This window comes from Squalius cephalus (assembly GCF_949319135.1).
Source record: "Squalius cephalus genome assembly, chromosome: 10".
In the NCBI taxonomy this organism is placed as follows: domain Eukaryota; kingdom Metazoa; phylum Chordata; class Actinopteri; order Cypriniformes; family Leuciscidae; genus Squalius; species Squalius cephalus.
In genome coordinates, this window is record NC_137131.1 from 2,268,858 (window position 1) to 2,285,326 (window position 16,469).

Sequence of the window (16,469 nt, forward strand, 5' to 3'; positions counted from 1 at the left end):
TATTTTCATTCACTCCTGTTTTTTTCCGTTCTTTCCACGTCTCTCTCTCTCTCTCTCTCTCGGTCTCTCTCTGTCTCTTGGTCTCTCTCTCTCTCTCTCTCTCTCTCTCTCTCTCTCTCTCTCTCTCTCTCTCTCTCTGTCTCTTGGTCTCTCTCTCAAATTCAGACAAGATAAGAATGATTCTGACTTTAGTTTTGTCCACTGGCTGACTCTTGTAGTTTGTGGCAGGCTGTCACATATTTTGCTGCTGTTGTGATTGAGCTAGAGTTCTCTCCCAAAATATGATTTAATTTTTCTGAATTTGGTAATAACATCAAATTTGGTTCTAGTTTTTGGAATTTAGTGAAATAGTCCGATCTAATGCTGTGATAGTGATCACAGTGTATCAGGAAGTGTTCTTCTGTCTCCACCTCTCTCTGAGAGCACAGTGAACACAGTCTCTGTTCACACACACACACACACACACACACACACACACACACACACATACTTGTTTTTGCTACTGGGTGGGGACACATGACTACATGCAGCCTGGTGGGAACCACCCTTTCTGAGTGGTCTATAGACAAGGCAGAAACTGATCCACACTCCATTTACAACTGTTATAGCAGCTATCACTTGTAATCTTGAGGCTGAGCCCCAGAAGACTGACCTGAAATTTTACCAACTGCTGGGGACCCCGTCAGGTAGAAGGTCCTGGAGGGGACCTGTGACGTAATGTTTTCATATGCTAATTAATGACATCACTGTGTGTGTTTAAAAGGTTACCAATGGGGACCTCACCCCAAACTTCTTAAATTAACATCATACAGATCAACAGGTGCTCCCAGCTACCACTAAGGTTGCCAACCAGTCCGTACTAACCGGGATATCCCGTATTTTGGGCTTAATTTGTGTCCTGTATGTGCCCTCCCTTGACTGCTAACCAGTGACTGATAAAACTGCAGCAGTGCTGATCACTACACCTGTCATAATGCAGTCACAGCCACCCTCATGCAGAATACTTTATCAAAATCAGAATTGTTATCATAACTGTTTGAGGAAGGCTGTATAATCCACTGACAACTTCTCGCTCCCACCTCACTGTAAGCGATGTTTGCGCTAAGACCAATTCTGCCTGTATTCATTTTAGGAAATCAGTTTTGGCAAATACAAACAATGTGATTATTTTTCTTGAGTACAACATCCAGCCGTGCAAGAAAACATGCAATCTACGTTGGACGCGATTAATAAGGTAAGCCATCTTTCACTAATGTTGTAAAATGGAGAAAGAGAGAAAGAAATAACATTTGAGTTGCATATTCTTTTCCTTGGACCTTAATCTTGAATATAAGCACAACTGTTCCATATTTTTCGTTTCTGCAGTAGGCAAACCTAGCTACCACTAATCACATCCGTATTGCAAATACATTCAAATCCAAATCAATTGCATTCAAATAAATTGTTCTTTGACAAAAGTAGTTCTGACTAAACTTTATTTGTCATTTCTCTTATTTGACAAACATTTTGGCTTTGTGCAGCAGTTGAACAGTAGAAATATTGAACACATTTGACTAAAGTTCTTTTGTCTAAACCGACAATAAAGTTTTTGCAAAAACAAATTATTCCTTTTTTTTTTTTTTTTTTTCAAAAATCATGTTGTGGTGTTAGTTAACTATTTCTTTAACCTAGTCAGAATAACCCAACTATAGTTTGACACATTAATTGTAATGCACAATGGATTTTTTTTCATTGTGCATTCCAATTAATGTGTCAAACTATAGTTGGGTTATTTTTGTTGGGTTACATGATTTTTGAAAGTTGTCAAAAACAGTTATGTTTTTCAAATATACTCTTCAGGTTAAACTCAATTTTCCTTATAACAATTTTTTTTTCAGGAGAAGAGAAGAGAAGAGAAGAGAAGAGAAGAGAAGAGAAGAGAAGAGAAGAGAAGAGAAGTCCAAATGCAAAAACTTTAAAGAGATCTCACTGTACAAATACAAGTGCAAAAATTTCTCGAACAAAAACAGCAAAAAATCTTTTAGCACTTAGTGCTTGACTTTCCTGAACAAGAAAAACTGACCTGAGACATGATTATTTATTTTTTCTTTTCTCACATTCCCTCTTGAATGCTGTGATTCGGTTCTTGATATAGAACTTGACTGATTCCCAGGTTCTGTGTTTGAGTAATACCGGCGCTGACCTGATGCAGTCTTCACACTGCCTTTTCCCCGGTACCCTGCCAGATGTGATGCAGTCCAATAATTTGTTCTCGACTGCCTTCACCTCCTCTTCTGTCCACTTTCTTTTTGGGCATCTTGACACACCTAAAAATGACAGTAATTTTACCTCAACTTTCAAGAGACAGTGTTTCACCTTACCTTAAAAGGCTGAGTGTAGAGTAAAAAACAGAGGTAATGTACACTAGAACATCTGCATTCAATACCAAGTAGAGGAGTACCAGACATTACTCTTGAGACCGATGAGATTTTACTTTCTGTACAATGTAGCTCCTAGCTAGGTCACCAAGACATAGGTTAATAACAAGAAAATTGTACATTTAACTAGATTAACAGGAGCACTTTAAAACAATCTCCATCACAGATTTTTGAAAATGTGTAATGTAGCTGTATGTGAATGTATACTGACCACACATCATCAATAAAGAAAAAGTTGACTCTGTTTAAGTCGTTTTTAGACTGAATCCTATTTCGCAAAGTTCAGAGGCCACAAGGTAACAAATTCGCATAATGTCTGCCTACGTTCTGCATGGACATCCCACAAAACCTTAAAGCCCCAGACACTATGGGTGCTTGTCAATATCATTCCTCGTTTCCTCGGTCCTCCGTTCTCCATCCTATGACCCAGAAACCAATCGAGTTCAGCCATCTTGTAGGACATCTCAATTCTCTAATTGCACCGCGAGGATCGAGGAGTGAGGAGGCTTCCTGAGGAGTCTTGAGCGAGGATACGTGGGTCTATCCTATGCGGAAGTGTTTTATCGACTAAACGTGACACACTCCTCCCCCTTCAGATATAGTAATTTACCTTTATATTTTCCCTTTGCAGTGTAAATAATGTCATATATTTAAACTGTGCATCTTGCTTTGTTAATAATTATTATGAATGCCTTAAATAACTAACTTTAACAACATATGGGCAGATCCCATTAGCGCAGCTGATGACGCTTTGAAGTGACGCTTGAGTGGTCAAGAATATTCCAATATTCCTCCTTTGATTCCTCCGTCCTCATTTCCTTTCCTTAAATCCTTCTCTCGCGAGGAAAGGAAGCAAGGAAAGGGAACGAGGATGCAAAAATAAGAAATGAAAAGCACCCTAGAACTCATTTGTGTGGATAACCAATCACAACAGACTGGGCTGTCTAACCAATCAGAGAGCAGAGCAAGTTAGCAGTGCAGTCCTAACTCTTTACCTGAACTTGAAGGACTCTCTCTCTCCTTTGCCGAGAAGGAACATTCTTCTGGAAGATAAAACAAATAACCATTTCAAAATTTTGCTACACTGTAAACAAAAGCTTCAATAATGATGATTATTAATCATCATTATTGAAAAGAAAAGGTTCCAAAAGAAAAGGTTTGACTTTACCTGTAGATAATGAAGGGGCCTGATGACTCGAAGACTTGCTGCCAACTGAAGATTTCTCTGAAGGGAAGAAAATAAGACTTAAGAACTTTACACCATTATTAGCATCAGACAATGGGATAGTGACCCCCGACATTATCTTCTCAACTTTAAAAGAACTAAGGAAAGGTTTTGAGCAGGGGAGTTGCCAAAGCCTGCTTGAATGCTGTAGGAAATGTTCCAGAAAAAAGTGAAACATCACGTGTGATTGTTGTCACAATGGTAAAAGTTATGGCTAGTAAGAATGGGGTCCAGAGGACATGCAGTAGGATGGGCACAAATCAGTGAGCAAATGATGGAAGTGATGAGCAGGGAACTAGTTACTAACGGTTGCCCTTTTTTTCAGTCAAGAAAAAAAAAACAGCAATTACTACTTTCAGATGGTGCCAATCACCCATGGGTGAGGCTGGTTGAGTGAGCAGGTTTGGTGAATAGAGGACAGTCTGTCCACACATAGCTCTGTCCAGAGCCCAGTGTAGAGCAGAGGTGACCAGTGAGAAGTGGGTGGGAGACAGGATTAGGGTTGGGAATCGAAAATCGATTCCGATTCTGAAATCGGATACTTAAGATAAAGAATCGGATACTTATTATAAAAATAAAATTTCGATTCCTCGTTTCGATTCCTGGGTGCATTTTTTCATCTAGTGATCTGCCAGGACCTTATGTGGTAATGCAAACATCAGTCTACAAGATAAATCGCATTTTATAATGGATGCTCACCCATAGAGGTGGATCTTGTAAGGGTCAGTGGTGTTTATGCACATATCATAAACAGATTTATAATGTATTTACTGTATTTTTCATTGTTTATTTTATAATAAATACAAACAGTAGATATTCAGTCACTTAAGAAAGAGTACTATGAAGTTGTGAAGAATGTCTGAATTAAATAATTTAGGTGCTTAAAATCTGTGTATGGATATACATGTTAAAAAGTTAGAGCAGAGGGTTTTCTTTTAAATTCAAAAGTATAGCTTTAATTTAAAGTCTGTTTGATTTTTTTTTTATAACATGCAGGAGAAAAATAAAAAGGCAAAACAAATGTTTTAGTTAATAAAAAAGGTTAAAAAATAAACACCTTTAGAGGAAATGTCAGGCATAGGGGGCCTTGCAAAATTTACCTGAAAAGAAGGGGGGCCCCTGGTATAAAAAGTTGAGAACCCCTGTAATAAAATAATATGTTGCAAGCAAGCACTGAAAATAAACATGTGTGATATATTAATGTTTGACTTTTGTGGTTGTTTTTTTACTAAACTGGAAATCGATAAGTAGATTCGGAATCGATAAAATTCAAACGATACCCAACCCTAGACAGGATGCAGCAGAAATTAACCATTAGTGGTGGAACAAGACTGTTCTAGGAGGCATACAGTGAACTGAATGAAACCATGTTTAGAGGTGTGACCATTAAACATTCAGTGGCACAGCTTTGGTGAGAATTACACCAAGTTCCTTACCTGCTTTGTGAGTCAGGTGACTGCAGACCTGTTTTAGGTCACATAAGCATATCAGGGACAGCCACAGATACTTTATAATACAAATAGCAAAATCTAAATACTTATTATTAAACCCAACCAAAACACAAACGTAATATGTCACTTGTGGTAAATGAAGGAATTCACATCAAATCACAGATGACCTTACCTATGGATGTTAAAGAGGACTGATGGCGCTTTTTTGGCGGTGGCATTTCACTCTCACTTTCTTCATCCTCACTTTCAGAAGCTTCAGTTTCTACATTCACTTTCTCTGCAAAAAAGAAAATAATGTAGAAAAGCATTTGTTTCCATGCTTCTTTGTAATGGAACTAAACAGTGGCAATATAAAATGTGTAGGAGCAACAATGTCATGTTTTCTTACCATTAGGATCAATGTTCATTTCATCAAGGTTTTTCCCCTTGAATTCCGATACTCTTCCCTGTTCAAGGGCCATCAGCACCTTGCTGATCTTTGCAAGTTGTAACGTTCCTTCAGGTAACCGGTAAAACTTTCTATGGATCCTTATATCATGTCCCATGAAATCCGCTAATTGGTCCAACTCAGTATCTTTCAGATTCAGGACTTTAGAGAGTGTTGCAATGTGTTTTCGCAGCTTTGTGGATGATAAAGTCTTTGGATGTTTGGCTCCACACTGATGGGCAACCTTTCTGATGCAATCTGTGCCTTTGTAGTATGATGTCTCAGTCATGGGTATGGCGAAAAAAAAGAAATTTTCATCCAGTACGCCACAGGCTTGACGACTCTTCACAAGTAGCTCCATGGAATCCAGCATACTTGGGGTCAGGAGTATTGGCACCTTTCTGTCACGCTTGCCTCTTATTTCGACGCGCTGGAAATGTTGACAGAGCTTCTGCTCAACTGCAGATAAAGCATCAGCGACATCTGAATGTAAATCAGATGTGTTTCGGAGAAGATATGAATTCAGCCTCATTTTCGAAACTTCTCCTGCTCTCCTTCGATTAAACACAATTACATCACACAGAGTTACTTGGGCAAGCTTTGTCCAGTTCTTCTGACTTTTTTCAAGTTTGAGGTTTTCTTTGTATAGTTCAGTTTGATTGCTGAGATACATGTGCATTTTTTTAACATCCTCTGTAAAAGGGAGAAGTTCAGGAGAGTTCCACTTTGCTTCGTTAAGCGTCTTCAAGGCTGAGGCAGACACCAATTCATTCCATTTTGTCGAATACATGTGCTGAAACATTTTGACATTTTTTACATCGTTTTCATCTCCTGCGATCATTGCTTCACATTCTGCAATATCGGACATTTTCTTTAGGTTGTGCCCCAGTTTTAACGCCAAAGATGGAATTCCAAAGACCTCATCTTCATCTCTGAATCCTGATGTCTCTTTAACGGCCTTGATAACGTGATGGAAGTTTGCAGGTATGAAAAAGTCTTTTATACTCTGCAGCTTTCCCATTTTCCTCGCACTGACCAACAGCCTACCAGCCTCGCGCATTTTAGTTCTAATGTATTCGTGCTTGGTTTTGTCGTTGCCCATCTTGTTACACAGGTGTTCTCCAAATTTGATGATGCACGTATCACTTTTAACAGCACATGTTACTTCATCTTGCTTCATGTCACTGATCAGCTTCCATAGTTTTTTTGCTACTCCTTCAGGAACAGGCTCAGCATAAGCACAGAGTGCCTGAACTCTGGATTTACCTGGTTTTGTGACCTGGCACTTCCTGGCCAAGTTGCACCTTGACATATGCCTCCAAAGTGCTTTTCTCCTGAACAGCCCTTGGCAGTTTAAACAGTGCATGTAGTCCTTCACATTAACTTGTTTCGCACTGGATTGTTGACGGGGCACCAACACTCCTTTACCAGATTTAAGAACATCTGTGTTGTGTGCACGGTTCCCTTTGTTCCTCAAAAGGTCCAGATTGATCCTCCTTTCTTTAGACCCCTTTGGGTAAGAAAGAGCTTTTGCTACATCCACTTCGTTCTTATGAACTTGGGCCAAGTGTCTTGCCATTTTACAGAATGGTTTGGAGCAGTAAAAGCAATACTGCTTTTTGTTGTACATTCTTTGGCCATATGCAGTCTTTTTTAATTTCATCACTGAAACCTCACTACCGCTGTTACTGTCTAGATTAGCCGTTGTCTCCTTATCTCCAAGTTGAGAACATTCTTTGTCTGCATTATCAATATTGTCAGAAAGACTCTCATATTCTTCTGAATCTGTCTCTGAATTAGGGACATATTCGTCTCCGCTGTCAATGCTGCTTTCATCTGAAGTGGATCTGAGGTTTAGTGAGCTCTTTGTAAGCTGTAAATACCAAATTTATAATAAGTATTAATAAGCATAAATTCACACAATATTGTTTCAGTTGCACGTTTATGTTACCTCATCTAGTTTATGGATTTATTAAAAGGTTAACAATTATAAGCTTAATAAACACCAAAGACTGAATATAAACTCGCCCTGTGTACCTTGAGAAAACTGGTACCAAAAACCTACTCCCCAGTATTATAAATGGAGAAATTCCTATTATTAATCCAAAAATTCCACTTTGCAATAAAGAAACATTAAAACAACTGAAAAAAAAACTACTTTACTAATTCATCTCTAAGTAGTAAGTTACTTCAAGTAACTTAACTCTTCAAATTAAACTCTTTATTCTTTGAAATTGCCATGTACTTAATGTTATGTTTAAGCTTTGACAAAAAGGACCTTATGCATATAAATGCTCATAGACATGATAATAAATGAGACCATTAACAACCTCAGCAATACAACTGATACTGTAGACTAAATGTAAACTTAAGACAAAATGATCAGCACACGCATGTTAGATAAGAAACTTACAAATGTGCTGTCACTCCTCTTTAACTCTGGGATATCACAGGCTCTTGGTGAAACAGAAGAACTGGGCACTTCTAGTATCACTGTATCTGCATCACTGTCCGTGTCCTGGACAAACATACATATAATCAAATATATTTTTATACAGCAATGTTCCATCTCTGACTAAGTTTACATGTGGGGACACCCACTTTTTTACCCACTTCACTGATATTACTCATTCTTAACTTGTTGCAAGAAAACTGTATCTTAAGTATTGCTGCTTTTGCTTTAGAGGAAAATTAAACAATATAAAAGGGATAGGACATAAAAACATAACTGCTAGTCAAGTTGAATTGCAACAAATTAAAAATCAATAAATATAACAAAAAAGCAAGTACTGCGATGTATGGCTGTGTGATATGTAAAACATATTTTATTGACTGTGATATCTTACAATATTGTCTATTCAAGCCCCATCTTTGCCAGAGACAACAAGCACCATAAACACATTAGTTTGGTTGTGCTTTATCTTACAGTAGTCTGTGATTAAGTAAGCTCAATTTATTTAAAGGTTTGCTTTTTTTTTTCATAGACTTTTGTGACTTTTCATAAATTCTGTACTCTGTAGCATGCCCTTCTCAATGTAAATAAACATGCACGTTACACAACATAAATTTGTGTTTATAAAGCATTACATTGTATTTATTTATTTTTTTAAATGGTTTGAGTGACGCATGTGCGTAAGGAATTAAAAGCAAGCAGAATACAAGTGTTTTCTAAAGCTAACTCAGTTTTTAAAACCAAGCTCAGAATCAATAAATAAATTGATTTGTTGAAGAGAGAATTGCAATGGAATGATTTTTAGTTCAGTTCAACAGTTGTCTTTATGATATTGAATTTTAAATATTGAATAAGAGCAAGTTACAAATTAACAACACTAATGTACAGGGGTGCAAACACATGTATGGTCAAAAAAGACAGAGGTAATCGAAGCCCTCGTCCCGCGGCAAATATCCATTGATACTACATTGCCACCATCCCCAACCCACCCCTATAGGCACATAGAGTCAAATGAAATTTAGAAAAACTTCTTGCACTTCTTCTTCTTGCTTTACTGCTACTTCCTGAAAATAATTTCACCTGATGATTTGAATAGCTCTTTTTGTAAAGAATTAATAATTCTAGGATGATTGGGGTAATTGTGTAGGGTAGGCCTAGTGCATCTGCATAGAAACTAATAAACAAAATACAAATATAAATACAATAAAACACAAATACACGAGAAATGTTTTTCAGGTAAATTAACTGTATTAAGTATTAATACAGTTTATCTTTTGACAAAACGTGATTTTTCTCTTTCTCTTTTGTTGTTTGATTAACTTTGGTGACACAAACAGCTGCAGGTATATTGGGTGCTGTCCCTTTAAGACGAATGCACGTATCTAATACCGGTAATGACCAGTCTATGGTAATGACACGCATCCGTTTTATTTTGACTGCGTTTACGGGGAAACTCGTTGAGACGGACACTGGCTTATTTTTTCGTGCACACATGTCTGTTCAAACACAAATAGATAAGAAAGAAAAGGGAATTCGGTGTTCACGAACTTCACGTGCTGTCTGCGACTGCGTGGCTCTGTGCGCCGACAGACCATCTACATTTGGATGTTAAACATAATATATCCTGATACAGCAAAGACAACGTCGGCAGTATTGACGGCAAAATAGGCTGACGGGCAATATTTGAAAATCGATAATTAGGCCTATTTTTTAAATTACAATTATATATGCATTTGTCAAAACCGAGAGACTTTCAAGCATCAAAATGTAATTTATTAATATGTATTTGCGCCTTCTATTTTGTCTGAAAACTTCCAACACTCTTGCGTGTCGCGTGAAAAATAGGCGTCGGTTGCGGTTCTATTTCTAGCACACGGTTTCGGCGCGGCTCGAGAAGTGTGTGTGTCACGCAGGCATTGTGCTCTAACACAAGCTCTAACCAGTTAACATGAGAGCCGACATAAAAACGGACACTCCACGCCACGCAGAGAGAAATGTGATGCAAATTCTGATTCGCTTATTTCCTATTTACTTGTTGGTGGACGCAATCCAGAATTACTGTTGGTTAAATCCCCCCCCCTTAAAAAAAACTCTTCGGATCTGCACGATTCACACAAGTCACCCAAACTGACGTGAAAAAAGCGGGAGGCGCCGAAAAGCGCGCTGTTTGCACCCCTGAATGTAATGAAACTAAGGTTTCATATTAAACATATACTACGTAATGTTTTATATTAAAAGAAAAACAAATGTTAATTTAATTGAGTTTCCTGTATCACAGGCCACTGTCAGATAAAGCGCAACCAAACTGATGTTTGCTTTACGGTGTGTATCGGTGGTGTCATCTCCAGCAGGAGCGGAAAAGGGGCATTATGAAATGAACACTTACCACTGATTTCTTTGTAAACAGTGATTGTTTGGCTAGGAGCTTGGGAACATCTGAAGACACAGAACTGTCTGGATTTTCCTTTGAATCCGCCTGTTCAGGTTAACAGAAATAGTCAGTTGTCAAATTCTTACGATAACTTTGAATTAAAAAATACATAAATAAGTGTTTTACCAAGGATCCTGTTTCACACATCTGTTGTAAGTTAAGTATGTCCTGCTTGAGGGGAGATGGGACCTGATCGTCTGGGGCCTGGGAGGGCATGGTGGGACAAACACTTGATGTTTCTTTTGCCTGAAATAAGAATTGAAAGCACAACTGTAATCATACAAATAATTTAGTTTCACTTTGCAGCTTCACATGCTTTAAGAAGTGTATAGTGGACGTGATATATGATTTTATTTGATATTTAATTGTCTGTCTTAAAGCTATGTCGACAATAGTTTTGTACATATGTTCATATAATCAAAAACAAAATATTTTACATATGAACAAAATTTCTTAACAATACGACGTGAACAACTTAACCGCAATATTATACAGACTAATGTGTCCAATGATTTAGGCTACTTCCATACATGAAATGTAAAAGTAGGTAAATTAAAAATAAGATTAATCAATTAAAATCACCTTCTGTCTAGCTGTTTGTCTCCTGGCACACTCATCATGATGCTTTCTCAGTCTCGTGATGCGACGCTCAAACCTGCTGTTGCTTCGGTTGGGTTTATCTGGTCTGTGCCAAAGGCAAAATAAAATCGTTAACACATACTGTACACCTCATTAACTCACAATTAGGCCACATGTGCACATACGCACAGATGTGCCTTCAGGTTAATCTTTTCAAATAGACCTATTACAGTACGGTCAGACTGCACTAACATTTATGTACTCGGTACATGACCGCGGTAAAGTTAGCTTGATGTTTGACATTCATTAGACATTCGGTTTCATACCAATTAAACTGTTTGCGGCCTTTATGTTTTTAGCTCAAATTTAGTCAGATGGACATAAATATATGTCCTTTATGTTGCACAAGGCTTAATTTCAAAAAAAAAAAAAAAAGAAAAAAAAAAAGAATTAACCATCTAACTTAATTAAACAATTAAACTACATGATATTATACTATAAAACCAATACTAAAATGTTCAGAAAAACTTCCCTGTAAATGCACAAGACTCTGTTTTTGGAATTAGCACTTTATGGGTTTTATAATAATTTTACAACTTTTAATGTATAAAATAATATGAATTAATTAAACAACAGACAGCTCCTTTTGAGATAAAGGTATCAAATCAACTGTAAAAAGCTCTAAATATTATCCCCTGTCATGCACAAAGCTTGTTTTTTTTTTTTTTTTCAGAATATTCCTTTGTTTTTATATACAGTTCTGAATCTGTATTTTTGATATTTAACATACTGTGCCCACTTAAAATATAAAGTAATTTTTACAGTTGATAAATTATAAAATAATGTTTGTACTTTTTTTTTTGTTACTTTTATACATAAAGGTATGCCTCAGTGACAGCTCTGTACCTTTTATGTGAGAGTGTAGGAGCCTAATAAATAAATGTAATTTAAATTAATAAAAAAAAAAAATAGAACACTTAGAAGCTTTTGCATCTCAGCTCTTCACATACATGTAACCCATTTAAATCCAATAAATTCACCAATTTTGGCCTGAATGTAGCAATAAAGTGAAAATTCCATATTAGTATATTTGTAATCATATTTTGTAATTGCAATTTTTACCTTTCTTATTGTTGTATTATATTTTTATTTTATTTTATTTCATTTGAATTGTTGTTTTGAAACCTTTATTTCAAACTGTGTCAGAGTTTAATGAAATTAAGTGGGTACAGAATATTAAACATCAAAAATACAGTTTCAGTACTGTATATAAAAACAATAAAGGATTCTGAAAAAAAAAACAAGTCTTGTGCATGACAGGTGATAATATTTAGAGATTTTTACAGTTATTTGATACCTTTATCTCAAACGGTGTCAGAGTTTAATGAATTTAAGTGGGTAACGTAGCCTATATTAAACATCAAAAATAGTTTCAGTACTGTATAAAAACAATAAAGGGATTTTCTGAACAAATAAGCCTTGTGCATGACAGGAGATAATATTTAGAGATTTTTACAGTTGATTTGATACCTTTATCTCAAAAGGTGCTAGTGAAGTTATATTAGGCTATTTCATACATTAAAAAGTGTAAAATTATTATAAATTAATAATTAAGGTTAATTTATTTATTTATTTTTAATTAAGCCTTGTGCAACATAAAGGACATATATTTAACGTTATGTCCATCTTACTAAATTTGAGCTAAAAACATAAAGGCCGCAAACAGTTTAATTGGTATGAAACCGAATGTCTAATGAATGTCAAACATCAAACTAACTTTACCACGGTACATTGCTGCCTAAAACTATTATTTTACCGAATAATCATGCAAATCCGAACGTAAATTACCACAAACCAACACGCTTGTTAGTTATAACCTTGGCCCGGCTAATTGCCTAATGACACCTTAATTAGAAGCAGTACTTTACTCTGTTTAATGATCTACCTCATCATAGTACGACTATAAACAGAATTCAAATTTACCATGATATTAATTTTTCTATTACAAGTCTTACCTTAATTTGTCCATGATGCGTCCGTAGATGTTGTCCGCGTCGTCGTCGTCTCAAAATGGCTGGTAATTGATTCCGCGCACTTCAGCTAGTTATGAATAAAGATGGCTGCCGCGCGATCGCAGACGAGAGGGGGAGGGGTGGTCGCGATGGGGACTGGCTATGTCCGGTGAACACACACTTCTGGAGATTTCCATCAGGCAGCTAGGCTACTGACGCTCTGTCGTCGGTGCTCTTTTGTTTACACCCTTACATTGGCAAGTTGATTATGTTCAGGGATTAGTAGCATTTCAAATATATGTATTTAAAATACAAAATACTATTTTGTTTTTAAATAACTTATTTTAATTTAAATACATTTAAACTTACTATTTTTGTATTGTCAAAATAAAAAAGATTAAATGTATTTAAATACAAATGACATTTTTCTAAAGATACTTAAAAGCTACAAATTACAAGTTGAAGCATATTTAAAATACATGTAAATACCAAGATTAAATATAGGCCTATTTACACGCAAAAGCATTTAAAAACAAAATAGAAATTTGCATTTCAAATAAATGTATTTGAAATACTGCCCAGCTCTGATTATGTTTTATGCCTGATCCAAAACAAGGCAATGAGATCTGTGATCTTTTGCATACATTCCTTTTTCAAAATTGGAAAAAAAAGTTGGATTTTATTTTTATTCAAATTTGTATTTTTAAATGTTATGCTGAATACCAAAATTTAAATAGATTTAAATCAATTTAAACTATACATTTTATGGACACAAAATATTGTTTTTATATTTAATGACATGGGCCCTGCAGAACACCTCAATAACACAATGGCCCGGTTTCACAGACAGGGCTTAGACTAAGCCAGGATTAGACCATAGATCAATTAGGACATTTAAGTAATTTTTATAAACATGCTTAGAAAAAAACATTACCGATGTGCATCTTAAAACTAAAAAGGCACTGATATATTTTTAAGATCAGTCAGTGCAAGTTTATTTCAGTGGAAACAGCTCAGACTTACATTTTAGTCTAGGACTAGTCTTAAGCCCTGTCTGTGAAACCAGGGGTATGACTGTACCCTCCTGCTCCTGTAAAACAGTCGGATACACAAGCCAAATACTGTCACTATACTGAACCCAACATCCCCTGCAGCCATGTGGAACTCTCTTAAAAGCACTTAATGTGAAAATGCTTAGGCCCGGTTTCATAGACGTTACTGAGCTTAAGCCAGGACTAGGCCTTAGTTAAATTAAGATATTTAGGCAACTTTTACAAGAATGAAACATTACTGTATCTTGATATAGAACTATGACACTGACGTATTTTAAGATGCAAGATATTTTCAGTTGAGACGGCTCAAACATGCATTTTAGTCTGGGACTGACTTAAAGGAATAGTTACCTAAAAATGAAAATTCTGTCATCATTTACTCTCCCTCGAGTAGTTCCAAACTTGTATGAATTTATTTGTTCTGCCCGACACAAGGGAAGATAATTTGAAGAAAGTTTGTAAGCAGGCTGTTTGGGTCACCACTTCTGTATTAGAAAAAAAAAAAAAAAGGCCTACTATTTGCAGGTCTTCAAATTTGGAAATTAAAACCCCAGATGAATACTACCACAACATATCACACCGTGTCATTATTTATTTATCAAAAATAAAACCAAAAGACGTGTGACAAAGTTAGGACACTGTTAACATAGGAATTAACGGATGACCAGGAAGTGAGCACCACTATAAAAGCAGATGTTCAGGCAGTTTGAGTGTCTGGAGCCTTCAGGTGTGTGCACTGTCAGCTCTGTCAGCTTGGACATTTTCTAGAGTCCTAGTTGTTCCAATCGTCTTCCATTATGGATAATGCTTCTGTCAACCTTCAATGCAGCAGATTTGTTTCTGAACTCTTCCCTAGATCATTGCCTTAACGCAAGTCTGTCACTGAGCTCTACAGGCAGTTATCTTGGTTTTTGCTCTGATATGCATTTTCAGCTGTTAGACCTTTTCTGAGAGGTGTGTGCCTTTCTAAATCAGACTCATTCAAATGAATTTGCCACAGTTTAACTTCACTCCAAGTGTAGGAACATCGAGAAGCAATATGGATGCTCCTGAGATAAATTTCCAGTGTCCCAGAAAAGGGTACTTTTTACATACTTATGCAGCGGGATCTTTTCAGTTTTTTATTTCTAATAAATTTGCAAAGTTGTTACAAACCTGTTTTGTGCTTTGTCATTATGGTGTTTGAGACGTAGATTGATATGGAAAAAAAAAGTAATTTAAAGCAGTTTAACATAAGGCTGCAACAAAACAAAATGTGGAAAAAAAATGAAGGGGTATGAATAATTTCGCAAGGCACTGTATATTAGAATAGAGTTGATCTCATTCATTTCCGCTGGCCAAAAAATATTTTGACTGTTTTAAACAATTCAAATTAAAGTAACTTTATGAAGTTTTATGATAAGGTGTTAGCTATTTTAGTGTAAAAACGAATAAGCCTATATATTGCAGTGTGAATATACTGTAATTGTCTGACTCTGCGGCGGCTGCAAAACGCATTCTCATCCCCAAATCGTCACTTTCAAACATTCTTCAATATCCGACGCACAAAGCACCCTTTAGCGTCCATATGAGACGCTTCGGTTATGGGTAGGTTTAGGCGTCATATAACTGACGCTTTCGAAAGTTCGTCAATATCCGACGCACAAAGCACCCTTAGCGTCAATATGAGACGCTTCGGTTATGGGTAGGTTTAGGTCTGTGGTAGGGTTATGCGTCTCATATGGACGCTAAAGGGTGCTTTGTGCGTCGGATATTGAAGAAATTTTGAAAGCGTCAGTATATGACGACTTGGGATGAGAACGGGCTGGCGTATCACAAAGTGTTTTAAAAAGGAAATGTGCAAATCTTACCATTTTCAAAGACAGTAGCATTATTCATAATGTTGTGGAGATGCCTTCACACATCAATAGCACTTCTATGCAGCTGTGGTTGTACAGTAAGCTATTATCATTGGTCCTTGTATTCATTGATACCGGACAATGGACCATTTGACCACCGAATCTAGCAGTATCCACCTTAATATCGAAATAAGTGTGGAATATTGACCATTGTTCTCACTAAAAAGTATGTTCTCATAACATAAGATGTGCAGTTTAGAATAAAGATGAATTATTGTGCATCTACAACACTCCTTGCTGTCATTAAAAGAGGAAAAGTGATCAAGCTCATCCACTACAGTATGTATAGGCTATGTCTAAATTCATAGAATTTTGATTTAATTAAAAAAATTCATAGATTTTTTTATTTAATGTAAATATGTATATTGACATGAAAACAGTTGCTTACAAATTTTTTCATTACTTTTCTCACTTCTGGAAAAGTCTACATGCAATACAACAATATAATTATATTGTTATATCTAACAATATAATTTATATTATTTTTTAATTATTAAATAATATTGTTTAAGAGAAATTAGCTGG

At 36.2% G+C, this 16,469-nt stretch overlaps 1 protein-coding gene across 2 annotated transcripts; it reads right to left on the reverse strand.

The window, feature by feature from the left end:
- Window positions 1-438: 438 nt before the first annotated feature.
- On the reverse strand, window positions 439-16,220 carry LOC307165682 (uncharacterized protein). 2 transcript variants are annotated; one of them, XM_079883558.1, is made up of 11 exons: window positions 12,998-16,220; window positions 10,986-11,088; window positions 10,530-10,649; window positions 10,359-10,448; window positions 7,934-8,038; window positions 5,482-7,393; window positions 5,266-5,370; window positions 5,079-5,106; window positions 3,586-3,642; window positions 3,413-3,460; window positions 439-2,306 (listed from the first exon to the last, which is right to left on the reverse strand). In XM_079883558.1, the coding sequence occupies exons 1-11, from the start codon at window positions 13,009-13,011 to the stop codon at window positions 2,195-2,197; spliced, it is 2,694 nt and encodes an 897-aa protein (XP_079739684.1). In that variant the 5' UTR covers window positions 13,012-16,220; the 3' UTR covers window positions 439-2,194. The 2 variants fall into 2 exon arrangements, with proteins under 2 accessions (XP_079739684.1, XP_079739683.1); XM_079883557.1 differs by lacking the exon at window positions 5,079-5,106 and having other exon boundaries at window positions 2,013-2,306; window positions 12,998-16,218.
- Between the last annotated feature and the right edge of the window lie 249 nt (window positions 16,221-16,469).

Bases quoted from the DNA above. Each gene is read 5' to 3' on its own strand.
- LOC307165682 (XM_079883557.1), bottom strand. The intron at 10,650-10,985 runs GTGATTTTAATT...TTCTTATTTCAG, and splicing joins GACAAACAGCTAGACAGAAG to GCAAAAGAAACATCAAGTGT. The intron at 5,371-5,481 runs GTAAGAAAACAT...TCTTTTTTGCAG, and splicing joins AATGAACATTGATCCTAATG to AGAAAGTGAATGTAGAAACT.